Source organism: Echinops telfairi, unplaced genomic scaffold, assembly GCF_000313985.2.
Source record: "Echinops telfairi isolate 266 unplaced genomic scaffold, ASM31398v2 ScPeMD7_4225;HRSCAF=4972, whole genome shotgun sequence".
NCBI lineage: Eukaryota > Metazoa > Chordata > Mammalia > Afrosoricida > Tenrecidae > Echinops > Echinops telfairi.
This window is the reverse complement of record NW_022108124.1, coordinates 15,665,106-15,683,745: the sequence shown is the minus strand read 5'-3', so window position 1 is coordinate 15,683,745 and position 18,640 is coordinate 15,665,106. Positions and strand designations below refer to the sequence as shown.

The window sequence follows — 18,640 nt, the reverse complement described above, 5'->3', positions numbered from 1 at the left end:
CCTGGGAGGAGGTTATATATAGATCCTTGTAATCGGTTCCCCCTTTCTCCCTCACCTTCCCTCCACCCTTACGGTATCGTCACTCTCACCACTGGTCCTGAGGGGTTCAACTGTCCCGGATTCCCTGTGTTTCCAGCCCTTTCTGTACCAGTGTACGTCCTCCAGTCCAGCCAGATTTGTAAGGTAGAATTGGGATCATGATAGTTTGGGGGAGGAAGCATTCAAGAACTAGAGGAAAATTGTATGTTTCATCATTGCTACACTGCACCCTGACTGGCTCGTCTCCTCCCCGTGGCCCTTCTGCAAGGGGATGTTCAATTTCCCATTGATGGGCCCTGGGTCCCCACTCCACACTCCCCCTCATTCACAATGCTATGATTTTTTTTTTTTTTGTCTTCGATGCCTGATCCCTGATCCCTTTGATGCCTTGTGATCTCACAGGCTGGTGTGCTTCTTCCATGTAGGCTTTGTTATTTCTCAGTGAGATGACCTCTTGTTTATCTTCTAGCCTATAGGACCCCAGATTCTATATCTTTTGACAGCCGGGCATCATCAGCTTTCTTCACCACATTTGCTTATGCACTCACTTTGTCTTCAGCGATCATGTCAGGGTAAGCTGGTATGCTTCTTCCATGAGGGCTTTGTTGTTTCTCAGCTAGATGGCCGCCTGTTTATCTTCAAGCCTTTAAGATCCCAGATACTATATCTTTTGATAGCTGGGCACCATCAGCTTTCTTCACTACATTTGCTTATATACCCTCTTTGTCCTCAGCAATTGAGTCAGGACAGGCTAGTGTGCTTCTTCCATGTGGGTTCTGTTGTTTCTCAGCTAGATGGCTGCTTGTTTATCTTCAGGCCTTTAAGACCTCTGGTGTTATGTCTTTTGGTAGCCAGGCACCATCAGCTTTCTTCACCACATTTGCTTGTGCACCTGTTGTCTGTAGCAATCATGCCAGGAAGGTAAGCATCTCAGACTGCCGAATTATTAGAACAAAGTGTTCTTGTGTTGAAGGAGTACTTGAAAAAAAAAGAGTGATGCACATCCTGGCTCACCAAGCCCTGAGGACAATGTTTCTGCTCAGAGCAGCAATGCACAGAGATGACCACAGGACCAGCCTCACCATGGGACACAGCGCTCCTCATTGACCCATAGCACCATTGGGGACAACACTAGAGACACACAGTGGGACAACACTAGAGACACACAGTGGGAATTTTGCTGGCCCTGAGCCCACTACACTGAAGCCAGCCTCTAAGGGCATGCAACAGAATGCCAGGGGAAGTAGAGCAATGAAGTCCCCAGGGATAGATGTGGGGTCAGGGCATGGCACCCCATCAGACTCAACTGGAAAGCACTCATAAAGGACAACAAATGGACCCTGAACTATTCATAGGGTTTTTGTTGTTGTTGTTGTTTTAGCTATTGTTTTACTTTTTATTGTTGCTTTATTGTACTCAGTCTTGTGATAGTGCATATTGTTGTTGCTGCATGTCTACCTGGAAAGGATAGGCAGTATAAACAAGCCAGAAGAGAGAACAACGGGATGACAGTTCTGGGGGGACATGGGTGAGGGGGAGGTTGGGGAAAGGAAGTGAGTGTTAACAAACTCAGGGACAAGGGAACAACAAGTGATCCAAAATCAGTGGCAAGGAGGGTGAAAGAGGTCTGGGAGGACTGGATCAAGGGCAATGTAACTGAGAAGAATTCTTGAAACCCCAATGAAGGCTGAACATGATAGTGGGACAAGAGGAAAGTACAAAGAAATAGAGGAAAGAACTAGGAGGCAAAGGGCAGGTGTAGAGATCTAAATACAGGCATATACAGATATAAATATATTTATATATGACGAGGGTGAAACAGATCTATGTCGATATATTTATAGGTTTAGTATTAAGGAAACAGATGGACAGTGGGCCCCTATGCAGCAGGCTTCTTTAGAATCTGCAAAACTATTTCCTTGCTTAGGTAGTTTTCTTTGGAACCCTCAAAGTATTTTTCAAGTATGCACTCTTAAATTCTGCATGCTTGATTTATGTCACACTAACTCTTGTCACCCTTCTCAACCATGGAGGGCCATGTGGTTACCCCTCTGCCCACTAGTGAGCAGCGGCTACATGCAGCACCTCTGATTAGAAGGCTTCCCTCTGGCAGATGAGGACATCTGTCCCACTCAAGTGCAAAAGGGTCCCCATTTATACTTGTGTACCAGAATAAAGAGAAGGTCATTTGCTCACCTTCCTGCTATTTTGATCAGACTATACGTTTATGTAATCACAATGGAAATTATTATTCATTGCAGGAGCATCAGGAGAGCATTCTGGGTAACACCATGCAAAGTGTGATTGCATTGCTCAACAATTTGGTTGCCTGCAAAGATTCGAATATGAAGCTACTTTATGAACAAGGTAAGTGCTTTTTACAATTAGTCTGTGATTCTGTTGAGTTCCAACTTGTGTGTGTTACCTCATCTTACCTAACAGAGTCAAGAAGTACTACACTTAAAGTAAAGTTGATGAATCAAGTAGATATTCAAGCATCTGTACATATTACCTGGAAAGATTGAAACTGGGTTTGATAGAGACAGTTTTATTCTCTTGCATGGCCAAAGTCAGAAGCCACAGCTTAAAGAGGATTAGCCAACCGAGTGTGATAGTTTGACTTATAGCTACCAATCAAAATTAATTAAAAATATAAAGTATCTTGGAAAGAGGCTTGAGGTGGATTGGGGGGCAGCATTCATCCACATCTTATGCTCACCCATTTTTCGTCAACGCTCACATCAGAAGTATTCTTTTAGAAAGATCTGTCACTGGATACACTTAGGAAGTCATTGCTCTGACTTTCCCTCCAAGACTTTAGAGTTCTGTTTCTATGTCGCCGCTACAGGTAAGTGTTGGCATTTCCCCCTCCCTTTTATTGTCCCCAAAGGAAGATGTCTGTTTCTCACAGTAATAAATATTGCCAACAGTAGTGGGACTTTACTACATACAGATCTTCCTTATTCAATCCTACAGCAGCTTCCTATTCTGTTTTGTGGCTGTAACATAGTTTATTTAAGCAGAGTGCTAATGATGGATATGAGGTATATTCTGGCTTTGGGTACTACAGACAGTACTGCAAAGGATGGTCTTAGACATTCTTTCACACGCAGCCAGAGCTATCTATTGGGACCAGAATTGATGGATCAAAGAGTATATACATTTGTCATTTTTGTAAATATTGCCAAATTGTTCTTTAAGTCATATTCCATTTATACCTCCACCAATGCACATCCTGATGGCCTGTTTAACCCTTCATATCCACATAATGGGTTGTTATACTTCTGTATTTTTGTTAATCTTAAAGGTAAAAAACATTATGTCACGCTAGTTTGAATTTGCACCTGCTTTTTATTTTGAGAGAGGTTGAGTATTTTTTCATAGGTTTAAGCACCATAGATATTTCATGTGCACTGTTAATTACTAACTCTTTCCTTCTTTCTCTGTTGGATTGTTGTTGACCTTTTTCTAATTGCTTTCTGAGAACATCCCTCTATATTAAAAACAAGTTGCAAATACTTTTGCCCTCTTTTTAAATTAAAAAAAAATTTCTTACTTTGTTACGATGTTTTTTGCTATGTGAAAGTTTTTGTTGCTGGTGTGTTCTGTTTCATGCAGGTGAATAGTCACTCTTATTTTATACAATCTGAAAATTTAAGAAAATTATTATGAATGTATATACCCAAACATTTGACACCTCAATCATTTCCATGTGTACAATTGAATGGGATTAACCATGTTTACCTGGCTGGGCAGCAATTACCGCTGTTTTGAGATTTTTTTTTCATCAAGTATTCTAATGTGTGTATAAATGGATTCCCAGAGACAGAGCAGCAAGAATGAGGCAGGAAGGTGACTTTAAAGAAACAATAGCCAAAGTAGCCCCAAATGTTGAAGAAAATATCTCAAGAGACAGGAAGCTTAGAAAACCACCACCAGGGTAAAAATAGGTGATTGGACCGCGCGCGCGCACACACACACACACACACACACACACACCCCAAAGCAAGTCATCCAAACACACGATTGTCAAGTCCTTACAAGAAATGAACATTACATCAGTTGGGTAAGCAGTACAAAGGACAGGGGACCACGCATCAGAAATAGAAGAGCCCAGAGAGAGAAGGGGACCGTTAATGTCCTGAATGCGAAAAGCTGTTACTCCAGAGTTTTCTATCCAGCGAAAATGCCCTTTTAAAATGAGGCCGCACTGGAGATCCCCTTGCAGAGGGGTCTCGGGGAGGAGATGAGCCAGTCAGGGTGCGATGTAACAATGATGAGAAATACAACCTTCCTCTAGTTCCTAAAGGTTTCCTCCCCACTCCCACTACCATGACTCGAATTCTATCTTGCAAGACTGGCTAGACCAGAGGAGGTACACTGGTACAGATAGGAACTGAAAATACAGGGAATCCAGGACGGATGAGCCCTATAGGACCAGTGGTGTGAGTGGCAAAACAGGGAGGGTAAAGGGAGAATGGGTAGGAAAGAGGGAACCGATTACATGGAACTGTGTGTGACCTCCTCCCTGGGGGACAGACAACCGAAAAGTGGGTGAAGGGAGACGTCGGACAGGGCAAGATATGACAAAATACCCATTTATAAACTATCAAGGGCTCATGCGGGAGGGGGGAGCGGGGAGGGAGGGGAAAAATGAGGACCAAATGTCGGGGGTTTAAGTGGAGAGAAAATGTTTTGAGAAACGATGTACAAATGCGCTTTACACAATTGATGTGTGTATGGATTGCGATAACAGTTGTATGAGCCCCTAATAAAATGTTAAAAAAAAAATGAGGCCGCATGTTGATGACAGCATATGACGAGTGTGCTTAATACAATTGAATGATGGATTATTATAAGACGTGTAAGAGCCTCCCAGTACAGTTTTTTAAAAGGCTACAATAAGGACATTTCAGATAAAGGAACAATAAGAGATTTTGTCATCAGACTTGCCTTTCAAAAATAAAGAATAAAAAATGCTAAACCAAACTTTTCAGGCTAATCTGAAGCAATACCAGATGGAAACTCATTGCAGAGGAAGGATAAATACGTGTGTAAATATAAAAGAATGTCTCTTGTTTCTTCCCCAAAAGACATTTTTTAAAATGTAGAATGGGGGAATAAAAATCTTTCCTTCCCAAAAAACCCGACACAAATGCTGGCAAAAATTGTGAAAATCAACTTTTAGAACTCTGTAAATTACAAAAGTATTACAGCAATATAAGGAATGTTTACTCCATAAAAACAGATGAATCCTGGTAAAAACAGCAGGGTTGTGGCACTGTCACTTGATATGATTCCATCCACATCTTCCCAAATACCTGGTAGGCTTGGAAATGAGCAACCTTACAAACACAATAGCTGTGGAAAATGAGCAAGCTTCCACAGCCCCTGGGAGAGAGTATCCCAGGTTTGTAACCCTCCCCAAACTCCTGTTGTCAGAGCTTTGTCCTCACTACTCAACCTGCTCCCAGCTCTCTGGAAGAGCCCCACGCATTGAGAATGGTCGTTCTTGGATCTGGCACAGAGCTCAAAAGCAGGAAGAGACCTATTCCCAAAGCACTTGTTGGACAATCACTGCAAGTTTGTTCAACATCACAACACCTGATGCTGAGATAGCCCAGTTGAGGCAGAAACTAAAAATGATGATCTGGGAGAGGCTTTGAAAAACTCTGCCATAGATATTTCCAGGGATCTAGAAGGCTGCACGCCACATGGGACTGTGTGCCTGACCAGAAAGACTCAGAAAGGGCATCCATCTCTCACTTCTGCCTGCCCAAGGTTGTAAACTGCCTGCTTGTTGAACGTGTGCCCCAACACACAGAACCCCTCAACAGAGGGTAAAAGACTTTCGAGTTCATGACAGTCCAGTAAATCTCTGACTTGTCATTAGCTGATCCTTGAGTCAGCAGATGTTTGATATATTTGCACCCATTTTGCAGCTGTTGATCAGATCCCTCTCATTAAGGATTGCCCTAGTTCTTGCTGACTTTCTCCTTGACCCAACGTCGTGTTTCTCCAGTGAATGGTCTTTGTGTAGGGTGTGTCCGAAGTAAGCAGATGAAGTCTTGCCACCCTCATTTCTAAGGAGCATGATGATTGTACTTCCTGTGAGCATTCTTTGTTCATTCATCAGGTGGGCAGTCCCTCATGTACTCAGTATTCATCACCATCACCACCAATTCAAACGTGTCATTTCTCCCGTCTTGTTTTTGTATGGTCGGTTTGTGCTGACATCTGCAATGATTAAAAAGCCCAGGGCTTTGTCAGCCGCACCAGCATCAGCAGTCATCTTTGCTTTCCGAGAAATGTAGAGAAATCTTTTGCTGCACATCTGCCCATTGCAGTACATAATTTCATTTCTTAACTCGGTGGTTCTCAACCTGTGGGTCATGACCCCTCTGGGGTCGAACGACCCTTTCACACGAGTCGCCCGATTCATAACAGTATCAAAATGACAGTTAGGAAGTACCAGTGAAAATCATGTTATGGCTGGGGGGTCCCCACCACATGAGGAACTGTCTGAAAGGGGCATGGCCTGAGGAAGGTGGAGAACCCCTGTCTTGACTGTTAATAGTTGTTCATTGTCGATCGAATTAGAATGAAAGCTTGACAGAGTCCATTTTTTCCCCTCTATTGATCATGATGATGTAAAAGGAAAGTATGTTAGGGTTCTCTAGAGAAACAGAACCAGGACACTAATGATTTTATCTATGTTATCTATGTTTAAATAGATAGATAGATAACATAAGAAATAAACAATTAACCTATAAGTCAGTACACATGGCTCTGTGCAACTCACTTCCGTGAGATAGCTAATACACTGGCAGTCCTTCAAGTCTTGAGGGCTGCCAGGTAGTCCTCTGTAGAGTAATTCAGGCAATCTGGCCACAGGCAGCAAACAGCAAGGCAGGTCACCAACAGTCAGCCAGATGACAGGGTCTGACAGTCCCCAGCTCAAGTGATGTAGACTCCAATAGCGTGGTGAAGCAGGTCTTGAAGGAACCTCAAACTACAGCAACACAGTCCACAGGTTAGGTGTCCGACAGGTAGTGTAGCTTGCAAATTGAGGCACAGAACAAACAAGGCAGCCTCACACTGGTCCAATCATCAAAGAGCAAGAGATACGAAAGGTGAGGCTTGCCGAGCCATTTATCTCTCTGCCTTTCAATTAATCCCACATGTGTTCATTGGCCATGTTGGCACAATAAACCTACCTATCACAGAAAGTATTAGGAACAGCACAACCAAGTCAACCCAATAGGCATCTGTAGGGAATTCCATGCAGTGGCAGCAGAATGCACCATCGAGTGCATGTGAAATGTTCTTCAGGGCTGTTCAAGTTGAAGCTGGTGGGGTAGACCTGCACTCCAGAGTGTGTTCAGAGGACGGGTATCAGGCCATCCTCCAGGCCCGTCTCAATGGCTGCAAACCACCACCATGCCACTTACTACAGTGGTTCTCAACCTGTGGGTCTCCACTCCTTTGGGGGTAAAATTACCCTTTCACCGGGGTCACCCGATTCTTGACAGTAGTAAAATTCATACTTCATGGCTTCTCTATTTGTGCCCCCAGGGGCTCCAGATCATATGGTAGGTCATAAGTCGTGTAAATTCACAAAATATTTTAATTTGAAAAAATACTGTATAAGCTGAGTTTTTCAGCACATTTTTTAATGCAGTGTTTGTGTAAAATTAGGTGCCTTGGCTGATATTTGGGTTGGCTTATAGTCCAGTATATATGGTATGTGAAAATGAGACAACACTTTCAAAAAATCAGTTTATTGGGGGCTCGTACAACTCTTATTACAATCCATCCATCCATCCATTGTGTCAAACACATTAGACAACACATTTCTAAATGACCTATGGTGAAAGAAGATATCACTAAGAAAATTAGAAAATATTTGTAGATATGTGAGAAAAAAATGTTATACCACAACGTAAGACCTATAACTAAAGCAATCCTTTGAAAATGTATACCTATCTTTTAAAAAGAAGAGAGCTTTCAAACTCTCACCTTAATAAGCTAGGGGGGAAAAGAGTTAACTAGGTTTAAAGGGAATGATAAAAATTAAAAGATACATGAGAAAAGTCAATGTAGTAAACGCTGTTTCATTAGAAAATAACGGAATTGACAAACCAACAACCAGCCCGATGGAGAGAAGAGCAGAGCAAACTTCAAATAGTGAAGACTGCAAACTGAGATTACATGGATACCAACCTTACAGAATTGAAAAGAACCGGACAAACATCATATTAGGTGTATGCCAATACATTAGATAACTTCGATGAAATTCTAAGAAAAGACAAAGAAACTAGGGAAACTAAAAACAAAATAGGAAATCTGAAGATGCACAATTCTTTTCAATATGTTTAAACTATTGAGCGGTGTGACATGTGAACAAAACTGTTAAAATAGTCTGAATAGACTTGTAACAAGAGATTGATTAAAGACATCCCACTGAGGATGTGAATTCCAGAAGGCACGGTGTACTGGGAGCGGTCTTTGGAGGTGAAAGACTAAAGTGTACTCTGAAGCCACTAAGGATCCGTGGCTTTGTCACATGCAAAAGACAGTCACAGTGTCTTACCATTCTCCCAAATATCCGGTGACAGATCCATTCAGGCTGGATGACCAGGATCTTGTCATTTAGATCAGGTCCAGCTATGTGAGAGTCACCGTGGGTACATTTTCTCTGGCACAGCACCTTGAAGACTGATCCTCTTCATCTTGAACACCTGTCCCTAGTCCCCTGCTTCTCCACACACTCGGCCAACAATGGTGAAACACAGGTAGGCCCATACCAGATCCCCTCCTTCACAGAAGACCCGAACGTGACCGTGCCGCGAGCTTGGCAGGCCCAGTTGCCGTCTGTTCTGCTTTCTCCGAAAAAACAACAACAAATCCTGCTTTCCAGCCTCCCCGTGTTCCTTGAGAATGGCTTTTTTGTTGGAACAAAGACGCATGTTTGTTCACAAATGTGAACAATGGCTATTCTTACCCTCTTGTGCTATTGTTGAGTTGTTGGAACAGAAACAGTTAAACCTAGCATAGTCAATATATGGCCTTTATGGACAAAGTTCCCAATGCATGATCTGGAAGGAACAGTATGGAACAAGGTGATGTCTGTGAGCTGCAGTGGGGCAGGCAGAGTGGGAAAACTCTCCTGATGGGCCTGTGGAACATAGCAGGTCCTCAAGAGACAGGCTTCCGATAGAGCAGGAGGGTCAAAGGGAACGTCTTAGATGAAAGAGGTTGGAGAGCTGACTGGATTTTGCAGGTCGTTTCTAGAGTCATGTGGAAGAGGTCCAGAAGTTGGGAATTGGTGATCTGTGGCATATGAAAGGGAGAGAGGCAAATCCGTTTGTTGTTTAGATGGCAGGAGAGAGGGGATGACCTGGGAGTGTTTAATTTCTTCCATAGCATAAGTCAGTGGTTCTCAACCTTCCTCAGGTCACAACCCTTTAATACAGTTCCTCATGCTGTGGTGACTCCCTCCCTCCAACCATAAAATTATTTTCGTTGCTGCTTCATCACTGTCATTTTGCTACTGTGATGAATCGTCATGTAAATATCTGCTGTGCAGGTGTATTTTCGTTGCTACAAATTGAACATAATGAAAACACAGTGATTCATCACAAAATAATATGTAATTATATATTGTGAAATATTTCTATGGTTTAGCCTGGGTAACAGTCGTCACACTGGGTACTCGTATGTGGGTGTATCTGCAGTGAGTGGACCTGCCTGGAGACAAATAGAAGAGCAGTGTCTCGGTTCCGATGGTCTTGGGTGACCCCTACGAAAGGGTGGGTCGGCCCTTCAGAGGGGCTGTGACCCATAAGCTGAGAACTGCTGGCCTAAGTAGAGGCCAAGAGCATAGTGAGTCAGGTAGATTTTAGTGTAAGAAGGGTGGTCAGGTGGCAAGAAAGAGTTGTGGGGCTTTCCTGGAGTGTGCGGAGGTCAAGAACTCTTTCCTGGCTCTTCCTGGGAAAGAGGAGGCTCTGTGGTCAGTCTCCAGAGATGAGTTTCCGTCTGGCTTTCAGGTGTGACTTTCTACCACACTCTGCTGCTTTCACACCTCCTTGGCCACTGAGCATGAGGGGAAATGGTTTTTCAAAGCTGGACAAAAATCTATTGGGTGTTTGTAAGCCCCCAAGGGGCTGAAGATTCCGCGGTGCACGTCCCCAGGAAGAGGCCTGCCTGACTTGCCTCTCTATGGACGCTCAAGGGATGTGATTGTTGGAATGGAGTCTTCATGTAAAATTAGAGGGAAAAATTCATATCAGTTCTTGCTCATGCATTGACTTACGCTTATTTATACAGAATTAAATGCTTCCAAGCGTAGACAGTTCTTGCTAATGTTGATCTTTTACAAACCACCCCAATAAGTGAGCGGGAATATAGATAAAGAAGCAGAAGCAATTATCCTTTGCCTTTATTGATGCTCTCATTATATGTCCTTGCATTAGGACAAGTCACACTGAGTTACTTCCGCAGACCAAACATCAGTCTGTCACCAGTGGGGGGCTGCGAATGAATATCTATTCTAAGGAACCCACCGTTTGCTTGTTTTTTTTTTTAAACATTTTATTAGGGGCTCATACAACTCTTATCACAATCCATACACACATCAATTGTGTAATGCGCATTTGTACATCGTTTCTCAAAACATTTTCTCTCCATTTAAACCCCCGACATTAGGTCCTCATTTTTCCCCTCCCTCCCTGCTCCCCCCTCCCGCATGAGCCCTTGATAGTTTATAAATGGGTATTTTGTCATATCTTGCCCTGTCCTACGTCTCCCTTCATCCACTTTTTGGTTGTCTGTCCCCCAGGGAGGAGGTCACACACACTTCCATGTAATCGGTTTTTAATCTTTCTTTAATGTTATATTATCTCTGAAGTTAGTACACAGCTTAACATCACTGCTGTCCACACAGTGATCCTGGCATAGTTAGTGTGCTGGCAGATACATTTGGAAGCTCCTAGACTGAATGGGAGCCCAGAGTCGTCCTGAGAGGGTTTTTAGCAGTAACCACCTGCACTGGGATTCTTGTGACCAAGGATGTGGAATCAGTGGACCTAGATGATTCTGAGTTGGAAAATGAAAATACTCAGACACCGAATGGTCCTTTTGTTTCTTTTTTTGTTTTGTTTTTTAATGTGTGCTTAAGAGGAAAAAATCACATCCAAAAAAAGTTTCAAAGAATGCTTGCACAAAATGTAAGCATAGATTCTGCATGGCACAACGTGCGATAGGATGTACCCAGCAGGACTTGTACTTTCTGAGGGGTGTGCACATCAATGGGGTGTCATCTTACAGCAAAGGCATCTCAGAGGCCACTGTGGGATGGGAGAAGTAACGGAGATAAGGGTCTGCCTCCTGCTGGGCGCGTCCAGGAAATGCACCCACTTTAAGTCCAGCGTCATGACATGTCTATCATCAGGGCAGAAGCGCTTTATGTAACCCAGGCCTTTTTCCCCAAACATTTTCATTTTTAAAATGAAACATTTAGGGTAAAAAAAATGACAGAACACAACAGACCTTTTGTTTATATTTGAAAAAATTATTAGAGTTGTTAACATTTACAAACTGGCTTCTGGCTCGTCTCTGTGCAATGACCTTTCAATAATGGATATTAATTCCAGCTTTGGTTTCAACAGTAGAGCTGTCAGGATAATGGATTTACAGGACACCCTGCAGCCACCCAAAAAACTGGTCTACCTCCAAAGAAGCATTTAAAGCAATTATGTTTGTCTTCGCTGGTTCATGGTATGTCAGAAATCAGAATGCCCACTGGTTACTAAGTTTATTATCAAACTGCCTAAGTTGGTATTTACTCAGGAGACTGGAAAATCATTACGAGAGATTAAGCTTTAAGAGAAAGAAAACATCCTTGATAGAATGAACTTGATTCTGTTATGGATCCAATTGAGCAACACCCCACCTCCCATCCCCAGCCCCCAACATGCTTTAGAAAGTGAATGTGATCCCATTTGGGACTGTGCTTTAATGAGGGAAGCGTCTCCCCCAGAGCAGGTGAGGAGGCCTGCCCTGGAACGAGTGCTCTGAATGTGGGCTTCCGGCTCCCGCACTGGGGTAGGTGAAGTATTCCTGGTCTTGGAAACCACCCCGTCATGCTGTTTCTGCCAGAGTAGCTCTAGATATGGCACTCTTAGATTTAAAAAAATATATATTTTTTACTTTTAGGAATATCATTCAAGGTCATGTACGAGAGTTGGCAAACTTGCTGTTCAAAGACCAGATGGTAAATTTTGCCACTTTGCAAGCTATACCCTGCCAGTTGTTGTGACTCCATTCTGCCATTTCAGCGTGAGAACAGCAGTAGACAATCCAGAAATGAATGGGTCTGGCTGGAGTTTTTTTTTAACATTAAAAAATAATTTCAACGGGGGCTCTTACAGCTCTTATAGCATTCCATACATCAATTGTATCGAGCAATGTGTACATATGTTGCCATCATAATTTTCTAAAACATTTACTTTCTATTTGAGCCCTTGGTATCAGCTCCTCCCCCCCCCTCGTGACCCTTTGACAAATTATAAATTATTTTTATTTTCATATTTTACAAGGACTGATGTCTCCTTTCACCCACATTTTGTTGTTCTCCCCCCTTACCCTCACCTTACCCCTGGTATCACTACTCCCATTTCTGTTCCTGAGGGGTTTCTCTGACCTGGATTCCTCATGCCGTGAGCTTTTATCTATACTAGTGCACATGCTCCGATCTAACCAGAACTGAAAGGCAGGACTGGGGTCATGCTAGTGTGGGGGTAAGGAAGCCTCCAAGAACCAGCGGAATATTGTGTGTTTTGTCAGTGCTGTACTGTACCCTGGTTGACTCATGCCTTCCTTGTGACCCTTCTGTGAGGGGATGTCCTATTGTCTACAGATGGGTTTGGCGTCTTTGTGCTGACCCACCTTCTTGTTCTCAACAATATGTATTTTTGTTCTTGTTTGGGGTCTTCTGGTGCCTGTTACCCGGTCCCGTCCACATCTCATGATCGCACAGGCAATTTCTTTATAAAACCAGGTGGCCTGCCCACAGGTCAGGGTTTCCCTGGTGCACATCGGCTCTCTCAAAAGGATTCATAAATCAAAGCATTTGGCAAACTACTACAAAAGTAATTTCTCCTAGAGAAATTAGCACAAGGCGAATCCCAAGGAGGTGGAGATTAAAGATGTCCCAAATGTCCAACTTTTCAAAAATGCTGAACCACTCCATTATCCCTGATAGCCACTACCACCCCTTCCCTTCACATAGCCCCTCCCATCCCAAGGTTCTGCAGTTCTCTGGCTGAAAAGTTCCACAGGACCCATGACATATTGAGGGAAACGGCTCACGTCCATGTGCGTGCTGGTAAATCCCACATCTGGAGTTCAGGAGCCTGGCTGGGGGACCCTCCTCATCCTCCAGGCTGCAGATGCTGATGAAGTCAGGCCTGGTGATGGGCCGCAACCCAAGTCCCAAGAATTTAGCTAAGAGATTATTCTTTTGTCCCAAGTCTGTCTGGAGACCAGGCCAGAGGTGGAAAGGACAGAGTCCCAGAGTCACAGGAGAGGCCACAAAAGTGATGGGCTCTGATGGAGGAGTGGTTCTGCCTTCCGCAGGCTATACCCCCAGGGAATTGAAGCGTACTGGCCTGGGCCACACCCTTTAGGAAGGTGGAGACCTAAAATAGGCCCCCCTGTAGTCCTCTCATTAGGGTAATGGAGAACTCCAAAAGGGGATTATAAAGCACAGGCATAGAGCAACCACCACAAAACTCCATCAGGCTTGCTGCCATGGAATCAAACCAATCCCTACTCCGAGTGACCTCATAGAACAGTGGGATTACCCCTGCGGGTTACCAAGGCTCTATATCGTATGGGAGCCTCAGCTTTCTCTCAGAGAGCAGCCGGTGGTTTGGACCGACTGACTCTGTGGTGAGCAGCCCAACTGGTCGCCTCCATGCCAGTGGTGATAAATACTAGCATGGAGACGATTATTTGCAATACCTTCCCAAAGGGATATGGCCTAACGGGCCACAGTAAGTAAGTGACTACATCCAGAGCCATCCCGACTCTTCTAGTGATCATCTGATTCATTCTTGAGACTTGCCCCTCCAAGTTTATTTTACAAACCATCGTTAATAATTAGTCTTTCAGTCTGGCAAAGAGTTCTGGGGGTGAGTTCAGGTCTTTCGAAACCGTCCACCTGCTCTGGTCAAGTTCTTCCACAGTTGTCTCACCTGTACTCTTCCAGGACCTTGATAAAATTTAGCTAAGAGATGATTCTCTGATCCCGAGTCCCTCTTGAGGAATAAGCACAGTGTTAGATTTTTCCCTGCTGCGTTACCCACTTAATCCATTCCTGTGGCCTTCCACTCCTGTGTCTCCTTGACTTCTTTTTACCGAGACCTTCCCCCTCATCTGCTGTGCTAGTCCGGACTGCCGGTAGCAAGATGAGTCTGGCAGTGCTTCTCTGCCCGGTCCGTTTCCATTATGTTGGATGTGGTTCAAACACACACAGACACACACACACACACACACACACACACACACACACACACCTCAAACTCACTGTCATCGAGTCAATTCCGACCCTGGTCATAGAGCTTCTATAGGGCAGAGTAGAACTGCCCCTGTGGGTGTCCAAGACTGCAGATCTTCACAGAAGTAGAAAGCCTCATTTTTTGCCCATGGAACGGCTAGTTGTATTGAACTCCAGATGCTGTGGCAAGCATAACCCCCAACACCACCAGGGCTCCTTGGGTGAGGTTATATAGGTATAAGACTAGTGGACTATTGGGAGCACTGGGCAGGAGAGCACTGTTCACTTTACACTGTGATTCCATGCAGGAAAACAAACCGTTTACATAAATAATTTAAGAATGGCCGACTGCCTCCATAGCAGTAAGATGCAGTGGGAAACCGGCCCTTCTCAGTTTAACCCAAGGTCATAATAAATGCCACTGTGTCCATTAGCCTCTGATACCCAATAGACCACTCAAAGCTAGTGCTCTGAGGTAGTATCAGAGCCATATTTGACTCATAGCAAGCCCAGGTGGTAGAGTAGAACTGCCTCTCTTATATTTCCTCAGGTGTATTTGTGTATGTGTGTGTGATTTGGGTAAAGATATTTTTAAAATCATTTTGGGGGGGCTCATACAACTCATCACAAGCCATACATACATCAATTGTATAAAGCACATTTGTTCATTCATTACCCTCATCATTCTCAAAACAGTTGCTCTCCACATAAGTCCCTGGCATCAGTTCCTCATTTTTCCCCTCCCTCCCTGTTCCCCTCCCTTATAAACCCTTGATAATTTATAAATTGTTCTTTTGTTATATCATACTCTCCAATGTCTCCCTTCACCCACTTTTCTGTTGTCCCCCAGGGAGGAGGTTATATGTAGATCCTTATAATCGGTTCCCCCTCTCTACCCCACCCTCCCTATACCCTCCCAGTACCACCACTCTCACCACTGGTCCTGAAGGGTTCATCTGTCCTGGATTCGCTGTGTTTCCAGTTCCCATCTGTAGCAGTATACATCCTCTGGTCTAGCCAGAGTTGTACAGTAGAATTGGGATCATGATAGTGGATGGGGAGGAAGTATTTAAGAACTAGAGGAAAGTTGTATGTTTCATTGTTGCTACATTGCACCCTGACTGGCTCATCTCCTCCCCGTGACCCTTCCATAAGGGGATATCTAGTTGCCTACAGATAGGCTTTGGGTCCCCACTTCCCCTCATTCACAAGGATTTGATGTTTTGTTCTTTGATGCCTGATACCTCATTCCTTAGACACCTTGTGATCACACAGGCTGGTGTGCTTTTTCTATGTGGGCTTTGTGCTTCCGAGCTAGATGGCCACTTGTTTACCTTCAAGCTTTTAAGACCCCAGACACTATATCTGTTGATAGCCAGGCACCATCAGCTTTCTTCACCATTTACTTATGCACCTATTTGTCTTCATCGATCGTGTTGGGGAGGTGAGCACACAGTGATATGATTTGTTGTTCTTTGATGCCTGATAACTGATCCCTTCGGCACCTGGTGATCACACAGGCTGGTGTGCTTCTTTGTTGCTTCTGAGCTAGATGGCCACTTGTTTACCTTCAAGTCTTTAAGACCCTAGACGCTATATCTTTTGATAGGCAGGCTCTATCAATTTTCTTCACCATATTAGCTTATGCCCCCGCTTTATCTTCAGTGATCATGTGGGGGAAGGTGAGCATCATGGAATGCCAGTTTAATAGAACAAAGTATTCTTGCATTGAGGGAGTACTTGAGCAGAAGCCCAATGGCCTTCTGCTACCTTAATACTAAGCCTATAAATATATGCACTTATATCTATTTCCCCATCCTCATATATAAATATATTTACATACGTACATGCCTTTATTTAGACCTCTATAAATGCCCTTTGCCTCCTAGCTCTTTCCTCTATTTCCTTTGACTTTCCTCTTGTCCCACTATCATGCTCAACCTTCATTTGGGTTTCAGTAATTCCTCTCAGTTACATTACCCTTGATCACACCCTACCAGGCCTGCTACACCCTCCTCACCACCGATTTGGGTCACTTGTTCCCTTGTCCCTGGGTTTGTTAACACCACTACCTTTCCCCCCACCCCCCACGGCCCCCAGAACTTTCAGTCCTGTTGTTTTCTCCAGATTGTTCATCCAGCCTATCTTATTTAGGCAGACCTGCGGAGATAATAACATGCACGAAAACAAGACAGAGCAATACCAAGCAACAAAATAAATCAAAACAACAACAACAAGCCAATGGCAAGGACAAAACAAAACACAACACAATCCAAGAACAACAAAAAATAAAGACTTGTAGTTATTTCAAGAACTGTTTGTTGGCCTTTAGGAGGTCTTTCCGGTCAAGTCTGATGGGGTGCCAAGCCCTGACCCCAAAGTCTATTTTTGGTATTCCCTGGGGACTTTGTTGCTCTGTTCCCCTTGCTCTTCTGTTGCACACCCTTAGTGTTTTGCCTCCATGTGGTGGGATCAGATCGGGCGCAATTCCCACACTGTGTCTCCAGTGTTGTCCCCTGTAGGGCTATGGGTCCATGAGGGATGTCATGTCTCATAGTGGGGCCAGCCATATGGTCTTCTCTGTGGATTGGCTGCTCCGAGCAGGAATATCGTCATCAACAGTTGGTGGGCCAGGATGTGCTCCACTCTCTCTTCCTCCCCCTTCATTTTCTCCCGTGGGCTCTGATCAGACATGTCCCTCTCCCTGAACTGCAGCCTCCGTGCTGTCCTCTGAAATAAAGTTTTCCTGGGGGAGTGGCAGGTGTCCATGTAGTTGGGATTGGGGCTGGCCTATCAGACCTCTCCTCAGGTGTATTCTTTATGGGAGTAAAGCACCAGGTCTTTCTCCCACTACCCTACAACTCCCACGGCTATGTAGTCAAATCTGACTCTGAGGGACACTACAGGGTCTCTGAGACTGAATCTTTAGGTCAGCAGACAACATGTGGAGTGGCTGGTAGATTTGAACTACTCATCTTGTGGTTAGCAGCACCCCCACACCTAATCCACAGACCAATCTGTCTTGGAAGAAGTGTGACCAGAGTGCTCCTTAGAAGCAAGAATGGTGAGACTTCCTCTTACGTATTTTGGACATGTCAGGAGAGACTAGTCTCTGGAGAAGGACATCTTGTTTGGTAAAGTGGAGGCGCTTTGATGGCTGCCCCTCTTGCTGCTTGGAGCCTTAGGCAATGAGATTTTAGTCCATCAAATAGCAAACCCGACTTGCCTTCACTCAGCACGATGGGATGGGTTGGCTGTCCAGTAGTGCTTCTGATTTTTGCGGAGTCAAACAAACACAAAAGAAGTGGAGGCGCAGCACAAAAGAGGAAGGCCTTCCAGGAGATGGACTGACATAGTGGCTGCAACGATGGGCGTGGGCATTAGAACAGCTGTGGGTGTGGCACCGTGGTTAGTTCCATTGTGCACAGGGTTGCTGTGGGTCAGAAACAAGTCAGTGGCATCTAACCACAACAGCTATGTCTCTGCAATTTGGCTAGTGTTTAGTTTATGTATTTTGAGGTCTTTCATTTAGTACTTAGGCATTTCTTTTGGCTATGGCTTCTTGTTCAATGACCCATTAATCATTATGTAATAGCCTTCCTTGTCTTTTATGCAGGTTTTGCCTTAATATCTATTGTAACAGACATAGATATTACTGATTTATTGCTCCTTTTTTAGCCTTTAAATTTTTTCTTCTTTTTAATATATTGTTTTATTGGGGGCTCTTACAGCTCTTATAACAATCCATACATCCATTGCATCAAGCACATTTGTACATATGTTGCCATCCACATTTCCAAAACATTTTCTTTCTACTTGAGCCTTTGGTATCGACTCCTCTTTTTCCCCCTTCCTTCCCCATCCTCCCACCCTCTGAACCCTTGATAATTTATAAATTATTTTTATTTTCATAATATTACACCATCCGCTGTCTCCCTTCACCCACTTTCTGTTGTTCATCCCCTAGGGGTCAGGGTGTGTGTTGCACATTAATCATTGTGGTCGGTTCCCCCTTCTCCCCTTTTCCTTCATATTCCCCCT

The 18,640-nt window shown here is 44.1% G+C and overlaps 1 protein-coding gene and 1 non-coding gene across 2 annotated transcripts in view; both read left to right on the top strand.

Annotated features, from left to right (window-relative positions):
• Positions 1-18,640, top strand: part of ULK4 (unc-51 like kinase 4) — a 606,607-nt gene that overhangs the window by 311,156 nt on the left and 276,811 nt on the right. Inside the window, exon 32 of the mRNA XM_030886939.2 lies at positions 2,301-2,406. Coding sequence (XP_030742799.2) covers positions 2,301-2,406 — 106 coding nt within the window. The remainder of the gene's footprint in view (positions 1-2,300; positions 2,407-18,640) is intronic.
• LOC115871293 lies at positions 17,751-17,894 on the top strand. The gene has a single exon (XR_004047219.1). It is a non-coding gene; the product is annotated as a small nucleolar RNA SNORA79 (small nucleolar RNA).